General features: G+C 38.3%; 2 protein-coding genes across 2 annotated transcripts in view; one reads left to right on the forward strand and one right to left on the reverse strand.

The window, feature by feature from the left end:
* baiap3 (BAI1 associated protein 3) overlaps positions 1-11,376 on the reverse strand; it is a 35,928-nt gene extending 24,552 nt beyond the window's left edge. The window contains exons 1-2 of the mRNA XM_069715557.1: positions 11,166-11,376; positions 2,742-2,891 (exon numbers count right to left, since the gene is read on the reverse strand). Of these exons, the coding sequence (XP_069571658.1) occupies positions 2,742-2,878 (137 nt within the window). The 5' untranslated portion in view covers positions 2,879-2,891; positions 11,166-11,376. The remainder of the gene's footprint in view (positions 1-2,741; positions 2,892-11,165) is intronic.
* Positions 1-16,002, forward strand: part of igfals (insulin-like growth factor binding protein, acid labile subunit) — a 222,849-nt gene that overhangs the window by 108,002 nt on the left and 98,845 nt on the right. The window lies entirely within an intron of this gene.

Raw genomic sequence — 16,002 nt, forward strand, 5'->3', positions numbered from 1 at the left:
CTGATTCTTATGCACCAACATGGTAAAGTAATCAGGAAAATACAAGGACAGATTTTCACATCGTTGTTTTGTTTGGTTTTTTTATTCAGTGGATTCATTAGAAATAAGAAAAATATAGAATAACACTGGCCTCGAGGGCCTTTGCAATGAATGTTATTGCATGTGCGTCAGGGGTTTCTGTTTAATGTTCTTCTGATTGTGTAATTTTATATTATTAAAAAATAAGAGCCTCAATACAGTGACACTGAGGAGCCAAACCCATTAAAGAAACTGCAGGGAGCTCAAGATTCAAAACAAATCAAGTGTAAAGTATAAAGCCCACCAAAGCTGACAGAGATGGAAGTGAACTGCGAAATAAGCAAACAACAATAAAACTTAATCTAAATTTAAATACATATATAACCAGTCAAGCTCATCTGTGACGGTGTCTGACAGCATTTCCAGCGACTTAACCACCTGCTCACATAGCGGTAAAAACATAATTTGCTCATCTGAATTAAAAAGTTCCCCTCTAGTGTGCCAGAGTCTGCTCGGAAAGGCTCAGCGCTGATAGCCGACTGTACCACTGGGTCAACAACTGTGGACGGCGCAACTCAAATCTACCCGGCCTCATTTGCAAATTCTCAATTAAAGTGAGAGTGCAGGGAGGTCAGCAGCAGTCTGAATGGATGACAAAGGTCAACAGCCGGCCTCTAATGATGAGCGCTCATGTTATATGTAAACGGCTGAGGCTCGGTGGGAAGGCTGTAGCACCGTGGAGCTGGCATTGGAAATGAGAAAAAGGTGAGATACTTATGCATCAAATCACTTTTTAATGAAGACCACGAGAGCTGAGTTGATATTAAAATGCATAAAAATATCTTTAAAATTGTAAATCAATAACACATATTTACACTATTAAATTACACACAAAATAAATAAATATATACAGTATACGCGTGTAAATGGGCCAAAAGTCATCTGTAGCTCACGCATTAGTCTTTAAAATGGATGAGTGCTCCACACAGCATCTGGGGTTATCTTCCACGATAAAAATAGACTCGGTTGTCATTACAAGTATAACTTCACATCGTGGCAGCGGGCTGTGTTTAGGTTGCTATAGAAACCTCAGGTTCATACTATTACTTTTGGCTTCAGATGAAGCTTCAAAACAAGCCTGAAAAAAACAAAACAATCAGATGACTGGCTTTACCTGAGCCACTTTATTTGTTGGAAGGAGAACAAAATACAACCGCACCCCACCCACCAACCCAACCAATGCCTGTTTAAAAAAAATAATAAAATAAAATAACAACAACAAAAACCTTCAAAACAGGAAGAACATAGTATAAGCATCGGAAAGATGAAATCAAGACACAAGCTCATGGTGACAAAATAAGAACACATTAATTAAAACAATAACATTATAAGAGCTGTACATGTAACAGAAAATGTAAAAAAAAAGATAGAGGAACAGAGCATACAATATATTCTCTCGATGTCATGAAAATGACAAGTGGATTTTGTCTAATATGGGGTAAAAACTGATAGCAATTTTTAAGATCATTCTGTCAATTATTTTCTTGATTAAGTGAAGCAGAAACTCCTCACATCTGAGAAGACGCAACTACAAAACTTTTGACATTGTGTCTGGAAAAGTGACTAAAAAGATGACTGAAACCAGCTCTAGATCACTAGTTATATCTCAATGATGCAGAAAATTGTATCACTTAAGTTTCCTATTCTTGATTCTTCACACACAAAGCATCTAAGTTGGTCTTTTATTGGCCTGTAGAAAATGTTTCTTCCTGCTACATGCCTAATGATACATACACACACACCATGTAAAACCATGTGCATTTTTGTATATATTTCTATTCACATTCACCAAACATGCAGGGGATTTTATAGCCTGCTTTATGACGCAGGAAAACATATTCAGCGTTCAAGTGAAAGCAGCAGTTTGCCATACAGCATTGGGCTCATATATTGAAGGAGACATTTAGACATCAGAACCATGTGGTGTAAAAGTGATATACAAGAAAGCAGCATTTGTGACTCCCTCAGAGCCTGCCTGTGCATGTAATAGTGTGGTTTATGTGTCTATGGGGGGTAGGCAGCTTGTGAATGGCCTTCTCAGTGCAATTTAAACATCGTGTCGACTAGAAACGGTGACCACTGGCTTCAGCAGGACAGCCAGCGGAAAACAAATGAATAACAGACTTGAATTATTGCTTACAAGCTCGTGTCGCTGTTTTCCAGAGGATGTCATTATCTTTCTGAGCTCCCCTGACTACATGCTCATTTCCTAAAACAGACTTTCGGCTTTTACTTTTACTGGCCGTAAACTACAACAATCAAGCAAATATTAACCGTGGCTAGAATCAGAAATGTATTAAAAAAAAAACATCCAGTCCACAGATTTTTTTTTTCCTCAAACTTGAGCAGGTCTAACTTGTGTCTGACAATAATACAGTAGATAATCTAAAAGAAAAAGCAGAGAACGCATCACAACCTGCTTGTTTTGTCATTCAAAAATGCAGGCTTTAAATTGTTTACCTTCACTACATTTTCATCACATAAATACTGAATGACAGCAACGTATTTACAGACAAGCAACCATACTTAAATTATTCATGGCATGTTTAATAAAACAGCACAGAGTACAAAGTGTCTAAAGAATGGATACCACATGTATGAACAACCATCATAACCCCGCTACAGAACAAGGAGTCATGTATATGTGTAGACCAGTGGCTTACCTGCGAGGTAAGGGTCCGGGACAGTGTGTGACGGGGCTGCTGGCGGTGGGAGGCGGTGACTCCCTTCGGCTTCTCAGCGACTGGCTCCTCTGCACCTGCCTCAGCACACTACTCTTTAAGTCTAACAGCGTTGTCATGATGGTTCACTGGCTGAGCAGACACAAAGAGCAAATCAAGACACCGTCATTCAAATGCAAAGTCTGATTGGAAAGAAAGGGAGTCAAAATGCATTTGATAATATCTGCAAAGCAGGAGCCTTCTCAGCTGCATAATTTGGGCGGCACAGTGGTGCAGTGGTTAGCATTGTCGCCTCACAGCAAAAAGGTTCCGGGTTCGAATCAGGTCCTGGGCCTTTCTGTGTGGAGTTTGCATGTTCTCCCTGTGCTTGCGTGGGTTCTCTCTGGGTTCTCCGGCTTCCTCCCATCACCCAAAAACATGCACCTCAGGTTAGTGGGCGCCGCGGTCGTGGCAGCCTGTTGCAGCAGCTCCCCTCGGGATGCTGCTGTAGCAAAATAATTTCCGCTCGGGGATTAATAGAGTACAATAAAAAAAATAATCTCCTTCATGCACTTTTAACAGTTATAGTTTTCTTCAACAATGTGGTTTCCATTTCTGTCTGAACCTGACTGATGCTGCACAGCATGCAATTTATCTTTCACCTTTTAGTCTGGTCAGTTCATAGTCAATCCACCACTATTTATGGGACTGCAAATTCATAATAATAATAAATAAGCTTTGCACAGAATATGTGGGAAGAAAACCTGCTCAGTTAAAGCCATATTAGGTGAAAACAGACAAAGACTTAAATATATTTTAAAATGTTCACTGTGATGTAGGCTCGCAGGCAAACTGACAGCCATATTTTAGTTGAGAAGTTAGTGGTAGTTGAATATTTAGTGAAGAAATACACCAGAGGTTGAACAAGAAACAGATCCAGAAATAGTTTTTACTCCTATCTGTAAAACAAAAGTGATTTAAAAGAATCTTGAAACTTGTATTCACTGTAAATTGTGATTCACACTTTCATTGTCTTCATGATACAATAAACATTTAAACCAGTGTTAACTGCGAATCTGCCATGTTTGACTAACAAAATATCAATAGTGGCATGAAGACACTGGGATAAAAAACAACAACTTCCATGCAGTGAAACTATAGTTTTCTTTCAAATTGTGGTTTCTTTTTCAACTATTGATACAGTCAAAAATTAAAAGCTGTTCACAGGGGACCAGTTCATCTGAAACAGTTGGGAGGCTGACATGCTTTGCTTTGAGGCACGTCAACAGCAGGTGTTAATGCTTCCCAAAGGCAGAATGAAGACAGGCACTTCACTGCACATCTGGACTTCACTTCAGTTCAGTTTTAAAAGAGATGAACACAAGAGTTTGAGGTACTTTTAATAAGTGAATACTTTACTTGTTAAATACTTAAAAAAAAAAAAAAGAATTCCATGAAGTTATTTTTCTAGTAAACAGAAAAATCAAAAATCCAGTCACTATTTGGTGTGACTACATTTTGCCTTTAAAACCACACCAGATGTCCTACACACTTGTTCTTGTGTGGACTTAGCCTCTGTCTCTTCATGTACTTTCATACTCACTCCCGAGATCAGGTCTCTGGGGGTCAAACCTTCTCCTTGTTCTCCTGTACTCTGATTTTATCTTTGGGGTTCACGCTTCAGACTGACATTTAGACCGATCAGACACCTGGCTGATAGTCTTGCGTGATGAATAAGAATCTAAACATCTGAAGTGTTTCAGACTTTCGCACAGTTGTGTTAGACATGTTAGGAATGATTGATCTTTTCATCTAACTTTTGGCAAGAAAGCATTTATTTCCCAAAATCTTTTACTTTTAAGGACCACATTCCAGCTCTAGTGGCCTTCAACCTACCCCTGTATTATGGATATTAAAAAGAATTATCAGCTCTGTGGACGTGGACCCGCTCCCTCTCTACTGTAGATATGAATGGCTCATTTTAAGGCAATGAAAACACAATAGTTCACAGTTTCAGCTGATAATGAAAACATCATTATGCATTTGTATTTCAGCTAATAGATCCCCCCCCCAAATCCTATATACTAAACCTTTAACAGAGCAAGATGTTTGTTGAACATTTGTAGAGAATGGTTTCCTCTGGTTATTGTGAAGGTGAAATATGAATTTTGGAAAAATGAGCCTGTGTTGCTAAGCAATTCACTCAGACTGAATAGGTCATTCTCAGCAGCACTTGCCATAAAGTGGATTTTCATTTTGGCTTCATGGTCTCTTTAAAGTATAACTGAATTATATGATCTAATGACAAAAGTGTGAACTGTCACTGTGCCCCACAGAAGAATAACCAAAGAATTAAAACAAACTTCTGTTTGGAAATCTTTAAAAAGAGAAAATATTTTTTTTTTATGATTAGCAAACTTTAGTTTCTTTGCAACATCAAATAATTTTATATTAGCTAATTTTATAATTAGTACAACTGCTTCATTGACTGGAAAACATATTTTCAAGTGACCTTTTTTTTTTTTGGTCAAATGTCAGACAAGGACATTACGCATGTGCGGTATCTACCTTTTATTAGGAGTTAATCCTTTTAATCTCAACAGAAGGTTGGAAGTCTTTAGAAACCTGCAATTCAATATTCTCTAAACCCTCACAGGAGAATAAGTTTATTATCTGCCATATCTCTCAAGGGCAACACAAAATTTTCAATCACAGCATAGCCGCGAGACTGTTTACAATGCCATTTAGATTTCATTTTCTTATTTCAAGTAAAAGTACGACAGTGATCGGATTGCAAGGTCGTTAATGATGTAAATGTCATTAGCTTGTACAGCAAAACACTCCAGGATGCTCGCACATCTGCTTAGCAACTGAGGAGAGAGAGAGAGAGAGAGAGAGAGAGAGGCTTAATTTCGAAACAGAGAGTCTCCAATCACTTCTTTCACTGCTCGTCCAATTTACAATCTTTTAACTGTGCTATGAAGTTTGTATAAATGGGACTGTGATACAGGCTGGGTGGCCTTTGTGAGACTCGAACAGTCAGTGAGCCATGAACGGCGGTGAGAAGAGGAGAGACTGAACACACAAAGAAAGAAGACAGAAATGACAAGGACACAACAGAGAGCGGCTCTGATTGATGGAGAAGTTGTTTCGGCAGACAGTCTGACAGACAGACAGACTTTTCAATAGATGACAGACAATTTCTGAACATCTATGTGAAAAAGAGGCAGTGGGGCATGGGCTGGGAGTTTCTTCGGACTTTTCACAATAGTAATCTTTACTAACAAACTGTAATTGAGGACAATTAGCTGGGTGTGCTTGTGGGAAAAAACTCTGAGCTGATGCAGCCCTTTTTTTTAAATTACTATTTTAGAGCCTATGTTGACTGAGCTTTTTTCCTCGTTTGCTTTTGGATGGCACCATTTTGAATTAAAGTGCTTACACCAAATGGATCCAGAAAATGAAACATATTTCCCTGTGTGACTGCAATCATTCAGTGCTCTGGCCCAACAGCGCGGAGAGCAGCGTGCAGTCGGCTTTTCAGCCAGAAATTCAGGGTACAAGTTGCATCATTGGCTGAGCCAGAGGACAGTATGCCATCGATCCAGGAAGCTGACATCTATTATCCACTTGGAGTATCCACTCTGTTAGACTTAAGTGTCGATACTCCTTCCCTGTCAGATATCATCAATGTCTCATGTGCGCCTCAGCGGGAAACTCTTGGAATTTTCTCCATTTCTAATTCACTTAATGATTTCCTATATTTCTCCAAGGGAAAGGGATGTGGTGTAAACTTCCTATTTTCAATCAGAGGGATAAACAGGTCACTGTGAGTAGCTGTTGTTACTCAATCAAGCTGATAAATGATGGAATTAGTATAATTTTTGAATGTCTCTGTGGCAGAAGTGGAAATATGTCATAGACATAAAGATATAATGTTACGTTTCGACATTTATCCAGAGGTATAGCCAGTTACCTACAAAGAGTGTTTTTACCTCTGACACTGACATAAAAGGAGTAGTTTGCACTCTTGGTGTGTCTGATCAGATGTGTCTTGATTTGCAAAATGTGTCACAATCTGCCACATGACTTTTTTTTTTACTTTATGAGAATTATGTATAAATATGATGTTTCAGAAGTTTATAAAGTAAAATAACAAGCTACATCTTTTTAGGGTCTCAGAGAGCCCAGCTGTACAAGTTAGTTCAATAAAAACTCTGTTTTGACATCTGTGATTAGTGCTGTAGTAGCAGCACTAACTCCCCGAATACCAAGAAGTCTAGTTTTGTCATTTCAGTTTTACAGAGGATATAATGAGTTGGACCTCTTCTATGTCTCTCTGACTCCCAACAAACATAGATAATGACAGACTGCACATTTTCTGTGAGTGACTTTTTTGGCAAATATACATATTATACAGTAAACAAAACAAATAAACAGTATATATATTTTTATACATAGCCCCTATTCAAATGTGACATTTTTTTTACATTATTTGTGTCACCTTTATCAAGCCCAATCAAAAACCCAGTTTGTTGCAAAAGTTCAATATTATTTTTTGTATGTTTGGTTTTGATCAAGTCCAATAAAGTTACAGAAAATTGTATTTTAATTGGAAAAGGCATTTTCAGTTTTATTTCTTCTTCATACTACATTGTAAACTGGGAGTATTTCAGTACTGGGAAGTCCAATTTCCCACATTTCCTGTTTGACAGTTAAAACGAGTTAGTTATAGTTAGTTAGTTAAGCTTTGTTCATTTAGGAAGTCTCAATGAGATCAAAATGTATTTTGTGAGAGACCCAAGAAGAAATTAAATATGCACACAGTCACAACAGTTAAAATAATTTACTCCAAACAGCCCCAACAATCAAAATATTAACAAATATCATTATAAATATAATCTGGTAAAGCATTAAAGTCTCCAGCTTCAGGCTGTGTTGCAGTTGCATTTCGTGCCTTTTGGAAGGTGAGCAATTGTTCAGCGTTTCATGCGCCACTTGACTTCTGTTTAACAGCGTTATACTCTGTTCATGACATCTTTAAAAGGCCAAGCAGCTAAAAACAAATTGCCTGTGACATGTTTGCTCGCTGTGGTAAACAGGAGACATTTTTCCCAACTTCAAAAGCAGCGGTGACTCCGGTCGAATACCTGCTCGGGCATCATACAAATCCACTAGATGCCAGCTAGTAAGCACAGACTGTTGACAGCCAACAGGCAGCGCGGAGCAGCTGTCTCCCAGGTGAACTCATTTCAATTACAGGAGTGGAGATCTCCCAGCTGGATTTCACTCTGTCTCAGCCGTCAACCTGTGGTGACAAAACAGGTCGACATGCCACCAATGACGGGGCACCGGCTGCCAAGGAAACATTGTCAAAGCCAAGTAAATGCCTCTCTCGCTACATCGGTGCTGAAGTCATGCCAGGGAAACACTTCCTCACTAGTGTCTCTCTCAGTGAGAGCCAATGAGCCCGGCAGCCAAAGGCGACTTGCTGATAGGGATGGAGTGTCTCTATGGTAACAGCAGAGGAAAAGGAGCTGGTAAATGCAGGTAAATGGAGTTCTACAAGGGCTGAAATGAAAGAAAAAAAAAAATCCCTTGATGTTATAATGTGTTCACCCTTACACAGCAAAACATACACATTTCCCACTGACAAGTGCAGCAGTCACCACAGTCCACAATGTTTTAAAATCAAACCACACCACTATACTGGAATAGAGAAATACATAAAACAATCTGTGGGGGTGCAAATGACACACCTCTTCACCTACATAGTAGCTCAATATGCCAGTCACTCACTGTTTAACCTAAAGGTGTCAATCAGCCCACACAACACTTCAATATGAGCTTGCAGAACTATTTTCTTATTGCTTTTATTCGATGATTCAAATGTAAAGCGGCAAAAGACAGCGAGATATTAAAGATCAATAAAGTAACAAGGTTTTCAATGTGTTCCAACACGCGTGCTAATTAACAGCTTCAAACAGACACCCAAAGATTTGTCTTGAGATGGTCATTTAATATTACATTCCCCCTGAGTCTCCAAAATAAAATGGGGTGATATTAACCATCTAAATTCATGAGGACGTTAGCAGTTTATGTCATTAAATTAAACACGACATGCCATTTTCATCTTCCTCAAGACTTAATTCAAGCTCGTCAGCCAGAGGGAGGTACACATTCAAATCATAACTCCAAGTAGATTATTCTGTAGTGTTTCTGATGCTTAACGGCACCTTGAAGACAGAACCAAGAGTCTCATCCTTCACCATCAGCGTTATTATGTGGCCGGGCCCTCAGGGGGAAATCAGCTAAATGGATCAAACTGCCAGGTCTGTGTCAACTCTTTAACAAGCTTTCCAAAGGGACTGGATGGGGAAAAAGTGTAAACATCGCCGTGATCATTGTATACAATATGCACCTGGAGATAATACATAATCCAGCAACAAAAAAACACTACATCCAGTTGTCTATTCCCAGAAGCTTATAGAGTCTGTGTTGTCAAGGCACATGACAGGCACATTGGCTCGGGTAAATTGATTGTTGGGAGAAAATCCCAGGAATTGACGATTGTGGAGCTTTTGTGAAAGGGCGTCTGCAGCAGAGCCAAGCAGCAGAACTCACTGACAGCAACGCACAAAAAATATAAAACTTAAACAATGGCACAAATCCGTGCTTGTTATGGCGCAGATAATAAGTCCTTTGTCACCATAAAATTAAAAAAAAAAAAAAACGCAATCCAGCAAGTCAGAAATAGCAGCCCATTGAGTCTTTATGAAGAAGTAATAATGCCTCCTCCATAGTTTACGCAAAAAACATCAATCTGCAGCCACAATACACTGCGCTGCAATACGATGCTCTGAAGTCATACTACTGCTCACAAAGGGTATAATTAATGGCGTATACTTCCGAACACAACAACTGAGTCCTATCTTTGGGCAGCATTTCCATTTTTTAATTTCTCTTTGAATGGGTGAAGCGGTTTTTCGAGTAGTGACCACAAATCTACTGTATAATATGAAGAAGCAATGATGAATTAATGACTAAGAGACTCATAATGTTTAGCCTGAAGTGGAGCTCTGACCTGCACCAGCCACATTCTGAAGATAATAAGTGGAGATCCACAGAGCGCAGGAAATTTTCTATTTTCTATTATTCTACAGTTTGATGCAGTTGATGAATAATGAAACACAATCCTTTTTTTCTTACCCATTTAATCTCCTACACATGTAATTATTATCAATATAAATAGCACAGGTAAATTACAGGCTCAGAACTGCTGCGACTGTCACCAGGGGGGGGAAGATGCTTCGAGCTGAGATGTGTGAGTGAGTGAGTGAGTGAGTGAGTGAGTGAGTGAGTGAGTGAGTGAGTGAGTGAGAGAAAGAAAGAGAGAGCAAGACAAGCTTCAGCAAAGCAACAGATTGATTTGTACACAGTGTGAACCTCTGTAACCACCATCAGCTGGTGAAGGGGTTAAAAACGTGAAGATCAATAGGTCTGAACCTAAACTGCCTTTATATTCTTATTTTAACAATTTTTTTTTTCGAAAACCAACAGCAGCTAAGCAAAGCACTGCTTTTAAAATGCATCTGCAATTGTCTCAAAGAGTAGACTCCAGATGTTTGTAGCAGGACTCAAAGCTTTGTCTTTCCGTGATGTGATACTGCTCTGTTGCACCCGTTTGTGTTTGTGTGAGTGAGTGAGTGAGTGAGTGTGTGTGTGTGTGTGTGTGTGTGTGTGTGTGTGTGTGTGTGTGTGTGTGTGTGTGTGTGTGTGTGTGTGTGTGTGTTTCCTGATGGGTATGGGGCGTTTCCAGCTTTTGAAATTTGCAGAGTAACAGGCTTCAAAAACACACGCACAAAAGAATAGTAAAACAATAGCTCAAAACCATTCAATCCTATCCACCTGTCACAGTTTTGGTAAATCAAACACATTGTGTAACATTTTACTGACGTGTTTTTTTTTTTTTATTATTCTTTGTCAGTGTTTTCTGCCTGAATCTGGTTCCACTCTACTGGAACTTGAGCTGCTGATCAGGCTTCAAACATCATGTTTAAGATCTTTATGATAAACAGAAGATGAACTTTTGGCCATTTTGCGGGCAGACTGCAGTATTTATGATATTTCTTCTCACAAGAAGTGGAGCAGGTCTGATTCCCGGGTTACACCTGAATCCTCATACATCTTCATACTTTCACATTATCTGGGCATCAACAGAACTTTATCATCCGTTAAAAACACGAATTAAAACGTATTTCCACTTGCAGGAAATTCCGATCAACAGGTGCCAATTAAAACATCCTGCTGACTGCATAGATCAGTACAGCTCATGCATATTTTGGTTTTAATTAGTCTAAATTAGTCTCTCTTTTTTTTTCATAATGGTGAACAATTTCAAAAATTTCAAAATAAATTCAATTTTACCTGCGTCTCCTGACAGTTTTCCAGCGTGAAATGTTTTTGCAGCTGCGTGTGTCAGAGTTCCTGTGAATCAAAGCTCTGATCTCTGCAGCAGGACTGTTTCCTCCAGTGAAACGTGGCGCAGTCAACTTCTGTGAAAACAACGTTTGGATTTTTTTTTTCTTCTACTGACACACGACAGACAAACGCTCATTTTAGACCCTCGAAACGCTTTTCTGGGCTCACGCGCCAACGATCCTCGCCCAAATATGGACATGGGAAGTGCGCGGTACTTCACTGCGCTTGATTAGTGTCGGAAATCTCGCTATTAAGAGTTGACCGCTACACATCCCTCATCCCCATCATGTAATTTGTTAATAACAAAACATGTATCTATAGTAAATTTTAATCCATGTATCATGGCTATTATATGCTATACTGTAGTCTACATGCAACAAGTAAACAATTCAGTTTTACTTTGACACACAAAGTGCAACAAAGTGGCTAATGATATATTTTTTATAGTCAAATCTTTTGGGTGATGCGTGTTTGGTTAGTGGCTTTTACTTTTTGATGGGAAGTAGGCTATGTGCTAGTAGTTTTCCTCAACGTGTAGCAGAATTTGTTTTATTCATAACACAAGAAGCTAAATAATAAATAATAACCAGAACAGCTGGCTATGAAGGAAAAGGTGAGAGCATTCATGGTTCTACTTTTTAAAATATATATTTTTTTTAATTATTTATTTTTTAACATTTTTAGAAAGATTTGCTGTCATCACATGAGAATAATTCAATCCAAGCCTATAACTCTCTTCTTTGTAAACAAACCTTCATTTTTTTTTTAAATTTTTTTTTAATGTTAAATGACCTAAATTATCAGTTCACTAAAGTTTTCCAAACAGTAAAATTGTTCTTTTCCCATACTTGACTGTGTTACAAAGCTGACTTCTTCCAAACAAAAGGCACTGAGTAAAGAGAAAGTGGGCATTTACGGTGTGTACCTGAAGGCAACATTTGACTGTTGCTGAGGATTGTCGCCGAGAAAAATCCTCTCAACGGCAGAGGGGAGAAACTTCAGCTGTCAATCAGTCAGGATGGGATTCATGTTCTTTTGTCTTTATTCTTACTAATTAGCTAATTCAGGGCCTTGACACTGTTGTTACACATAAACAGGACTTTAATAGAATATCATTATGTTGGTGGAGTATATGAAGGGGAAGAAGCCATCAACGGCTTCTCATGTAGGTCTCTGTGTCCATCTCTGTAACCGAAAAATAATTTAAACATATTTCACATTTTTAACAGTGGTTAAATCGTACATTTACTGTTTAACAAAGAAACATGAAACCGTTTTAGATATATAGTGTTCTTATCAACAATGACTGAACGTTGAAACAAGAGTCAATGGCCAGAATGTTTATTCACATGTCAACCATGACCTGTTATGTTGTCACAGTGCATAATGATAAACAAATCCTTGATAAAGGGCCTGACAACAAAGCAAATCTGCATATAGCCTATATACTTTGGCCTTTGGAGATAATCCCATTGATAATAGGATTAACATTCAAAAATGGAAATCATTTCCTTTATGCTGCTCATGTAAAATTGACTCCTGACACCTGTTTTGATATTATCTTCTATGTCTGTATTTCAGTGAATGATAAACGTACGTATATATATATATATATATATATATATATATATATGTATAATACTGTGTTATAGTATTATAACATTATTATAGTATAGTATTATTATGAGGCATTTTCTCGTCTTATTGCTCATTAGGACTTGAACGGAAGGGTGTGTGCAGAAATGCTTTAAATAGGCATAGGGACATTAATTATATGCTTGCAGGGGAGAAGTGGCTTTCTCTAAGTGTAGAAATAATTTCACATATGGCCATTAGAACAGAAGGTGCAAGCAGGCACCGTCTCAGCGTAGGACTGGCATTTCATGAATGGAGCTTCTCATGGGCACCAACAAAGTCAAAGCTTATCGTATCAGTGAGTTTCCTCGTCACAATTTACCCCCTGTAATCTACTTCAAGCAGATCTACAAGAGCCAGTTCTGAATCACTTGTTGTGTTGCAAGGAACGATTTAAAACAAAGAGTGAAATTTGTTTCTTATGCCCGGGTAACATTAAATCATGACTGATCTGTTTTGTGGAAATAAGCGTGGCATTACAAATGGTCAAAAGGTTTTAAAGCCATTTTGGTGCCTCGTGACATTCCTATGAAAGTCAAAACAATACCACAGTAATTCAGCTGTATATGGGTAAATGCATGAAAACACAATAGCTGCAGTTCCCTATTCAAAATTAATCCAACATTGACAGGTTTCCTGCTCAAATCCATTAATAATTAATACTTGATCTTTGGGTTGGTCATGATTGGATAATTATACATTTTAAGGGTCTGAGTTGTTTGAAAACATTTTCCCACAAACTCATGTTAAGAGAAGTAATTTTCTCGATGTGAGAGCCTCCTGAGCGGAGTGAATAATACAGACGGAGAGGGACTCAAAAGCAGATCTGTATAGAGTCGAGCAACAAAAGCCCGATCCAGTGCACTAATGAGAAATAACAAAAAGGCAGACTCCTCCCTCCTCCTTTCACATGTTGTGACATCATTTTAAAATCATGGAGAAATCAAGCAGGCTTTTCCTGTGTTGACTGATAAGACACATGTGATCCCTGGCCTTTTTTCCATGGACACATCATTGGATAACTTCCCCAGCTGCCTCCAACTGCTTGAAGTGTTAACGGCAAATAACAAGTGAAGGATTTGGTTTGAAAGGAAAAATGACTTTTTAAATCTGACTCTCAAACAAATTGATGCAGCTGTGATTTTAATTACAGCAATTACAGTAAATCTCGATTATGTGTTTGGAAATGGATGATTCTTTTTTTTAATTAATTCATTTCAATCATTTATACTACTTTGATGGACTTTAATCTTACAAAGAATGCAGTCAATGTTCGCACAGCACTTTCTTTGCTTTAAATCACGATGTCATTAATCTCCCCAAAACTTGTAGAGACCACAAGGAGGGCATCGACCTGTTTCCAATGGTTTTAATCATGTATAGGAAATCAAATTTTTAAAAAAAATTACCTATTCAGATCTGGCCTCTTTGCTCCTCATGTGAGGAGCTCTTCTCAAATCTTCAGTCAGAATGGATATCTGGAGAAAAAAAAGTGGAGTTATAAATGCATGCACAACCACCCAAATTGCATTCAGTGATGAGAACGTTGCCTCAACAACAAACCTGTGCATAAATAACGATGCACAAATCACTGTCTGTTCTGTGGCATAACTGCAGACCACAACATTAATAATTATGGTATGATTAGACACATTTAAGTCATGTATTTTCAGATATGGACACAACCTCTTTCTCTCTATTGTTCTTTTCCCATGCTTGTTGTGCCTCCCTCAGGCAGGACAGTGAACTGATGAACAGTCAAAAACGATGGTGTCTTGTAAACTTCTCGACTGAGCATCTTATCACCTCATTCAAAACACAAGCGGATATCACTGAAACAAAGGTGATATCTGCTGTTTTCTCAAGGCCAATCACACCTGCTTCTGTCACTGTGGGGCTGTATTAGACTACAAGTGTGCAGCCCATCTGTGAAAAGCAGAATCAAATGTCCTAAATTTTTTTATATGGAGCAGGAAGGGACACTTTAAATCTGTGGTGTATTTACTTGACGCAATACAGGTTGAAATTAGAGATAAATCGCAAATGCTGAGGACAGTCAGACAAATGTTTGTTTCATCTCAAGCGTAAATACAGCAAACATCACACAAAGGAAGGCTCACAGGAATAGTGAGAGCCTAATAAAGCCTGGTCAGCTCGAGCCACTCTTGCTCTAAGAACAGCTAAAAGCTGCTGGTATAATAAAGCTGAGCAAAGGAGGGGTGCATCAGGTCAGATAGATGAGCTGCTCCATTTAAGCACATATATGCAAACAGTCATCAATTGACAGGTAATGCAAAGGAAAAAGCAAGCCTACTCGAATTGTAAAAAAAAAATAATTCAAGGCCTTTTTCATTTGTCACAGGAAGAATTATAGCATTAATGATGACTCGGTTACATTGTGTTACAGTGAACTGCATGCAAATTAAGAGAACCTACACTAAGTGGAATACAGCCATCATTAATACACCTGAAGGACTGCCTTTGCTGTGTCTATCTGCATGGGGAACAGATTAAGATTAGATTAAGATTAGATTTAGATTTAGACTTTATTAATCCCACAGTGGGGAAATTTAGTCGTCACAGCAGCATAGAAAAGAAAAAGGTGCACACGATATGATTTTTTTTTTTTTTTACAATTACGTATAAAATATAAGAAATAAGATAGATGCAAATTATTGTTTTAGAAAAAAATAAGAGCAATGAATAAATACACACACACACACACACACACACACACACACACACACACACACACACACACACACACACACACACACACACACACACACACATATGCAAATTTATTCAGATTATTGTGGATATATTGTTATCCAGATTGTCGTCACTAGCTGGGGAACAAATCTGCACATTTCCTTTCTTACAGAAATGTAGCTCGTAAAAAAAAAAAAAAAAAAAAAAAAAGAAACTTTTTTTTTTTTTTTTTTTGAACCTGACATTAAATTGATTTATTGACAATCAAAACACCTGGGTGTAGTAAAAGAAGTCAAGACTGCTGTTCCACCTCCAGTCCAGTAGGGGGGAGGGGCGTCGCTGTAGCTGTAAACAAGCTTATCTGATTCTCACTCGCAACCAGAAGAAGAGGGAGAAGTAAAACGATCCTGCTGTTTTGGTAGCTTAGCCCGAACGT

Source organism: Brachyistius frenatus, unplaced genomic scaffold, assembly GCF_029030835.1.
Source record: "Brachyistius frenatus isolate BFR_SWC_R1_liver_20210118 unplaced genomic scaffold, ASM2903083v1 Contig_144, whole genome shotgun sequence".
In the NCBI taxonomy this organism is placed as follows: domain Eukaryota; kingdom Metazoa; phylum Chordata; class Actinopteri; family Embiotocidae; genus Brachyistius; species Brachyistius frenatus.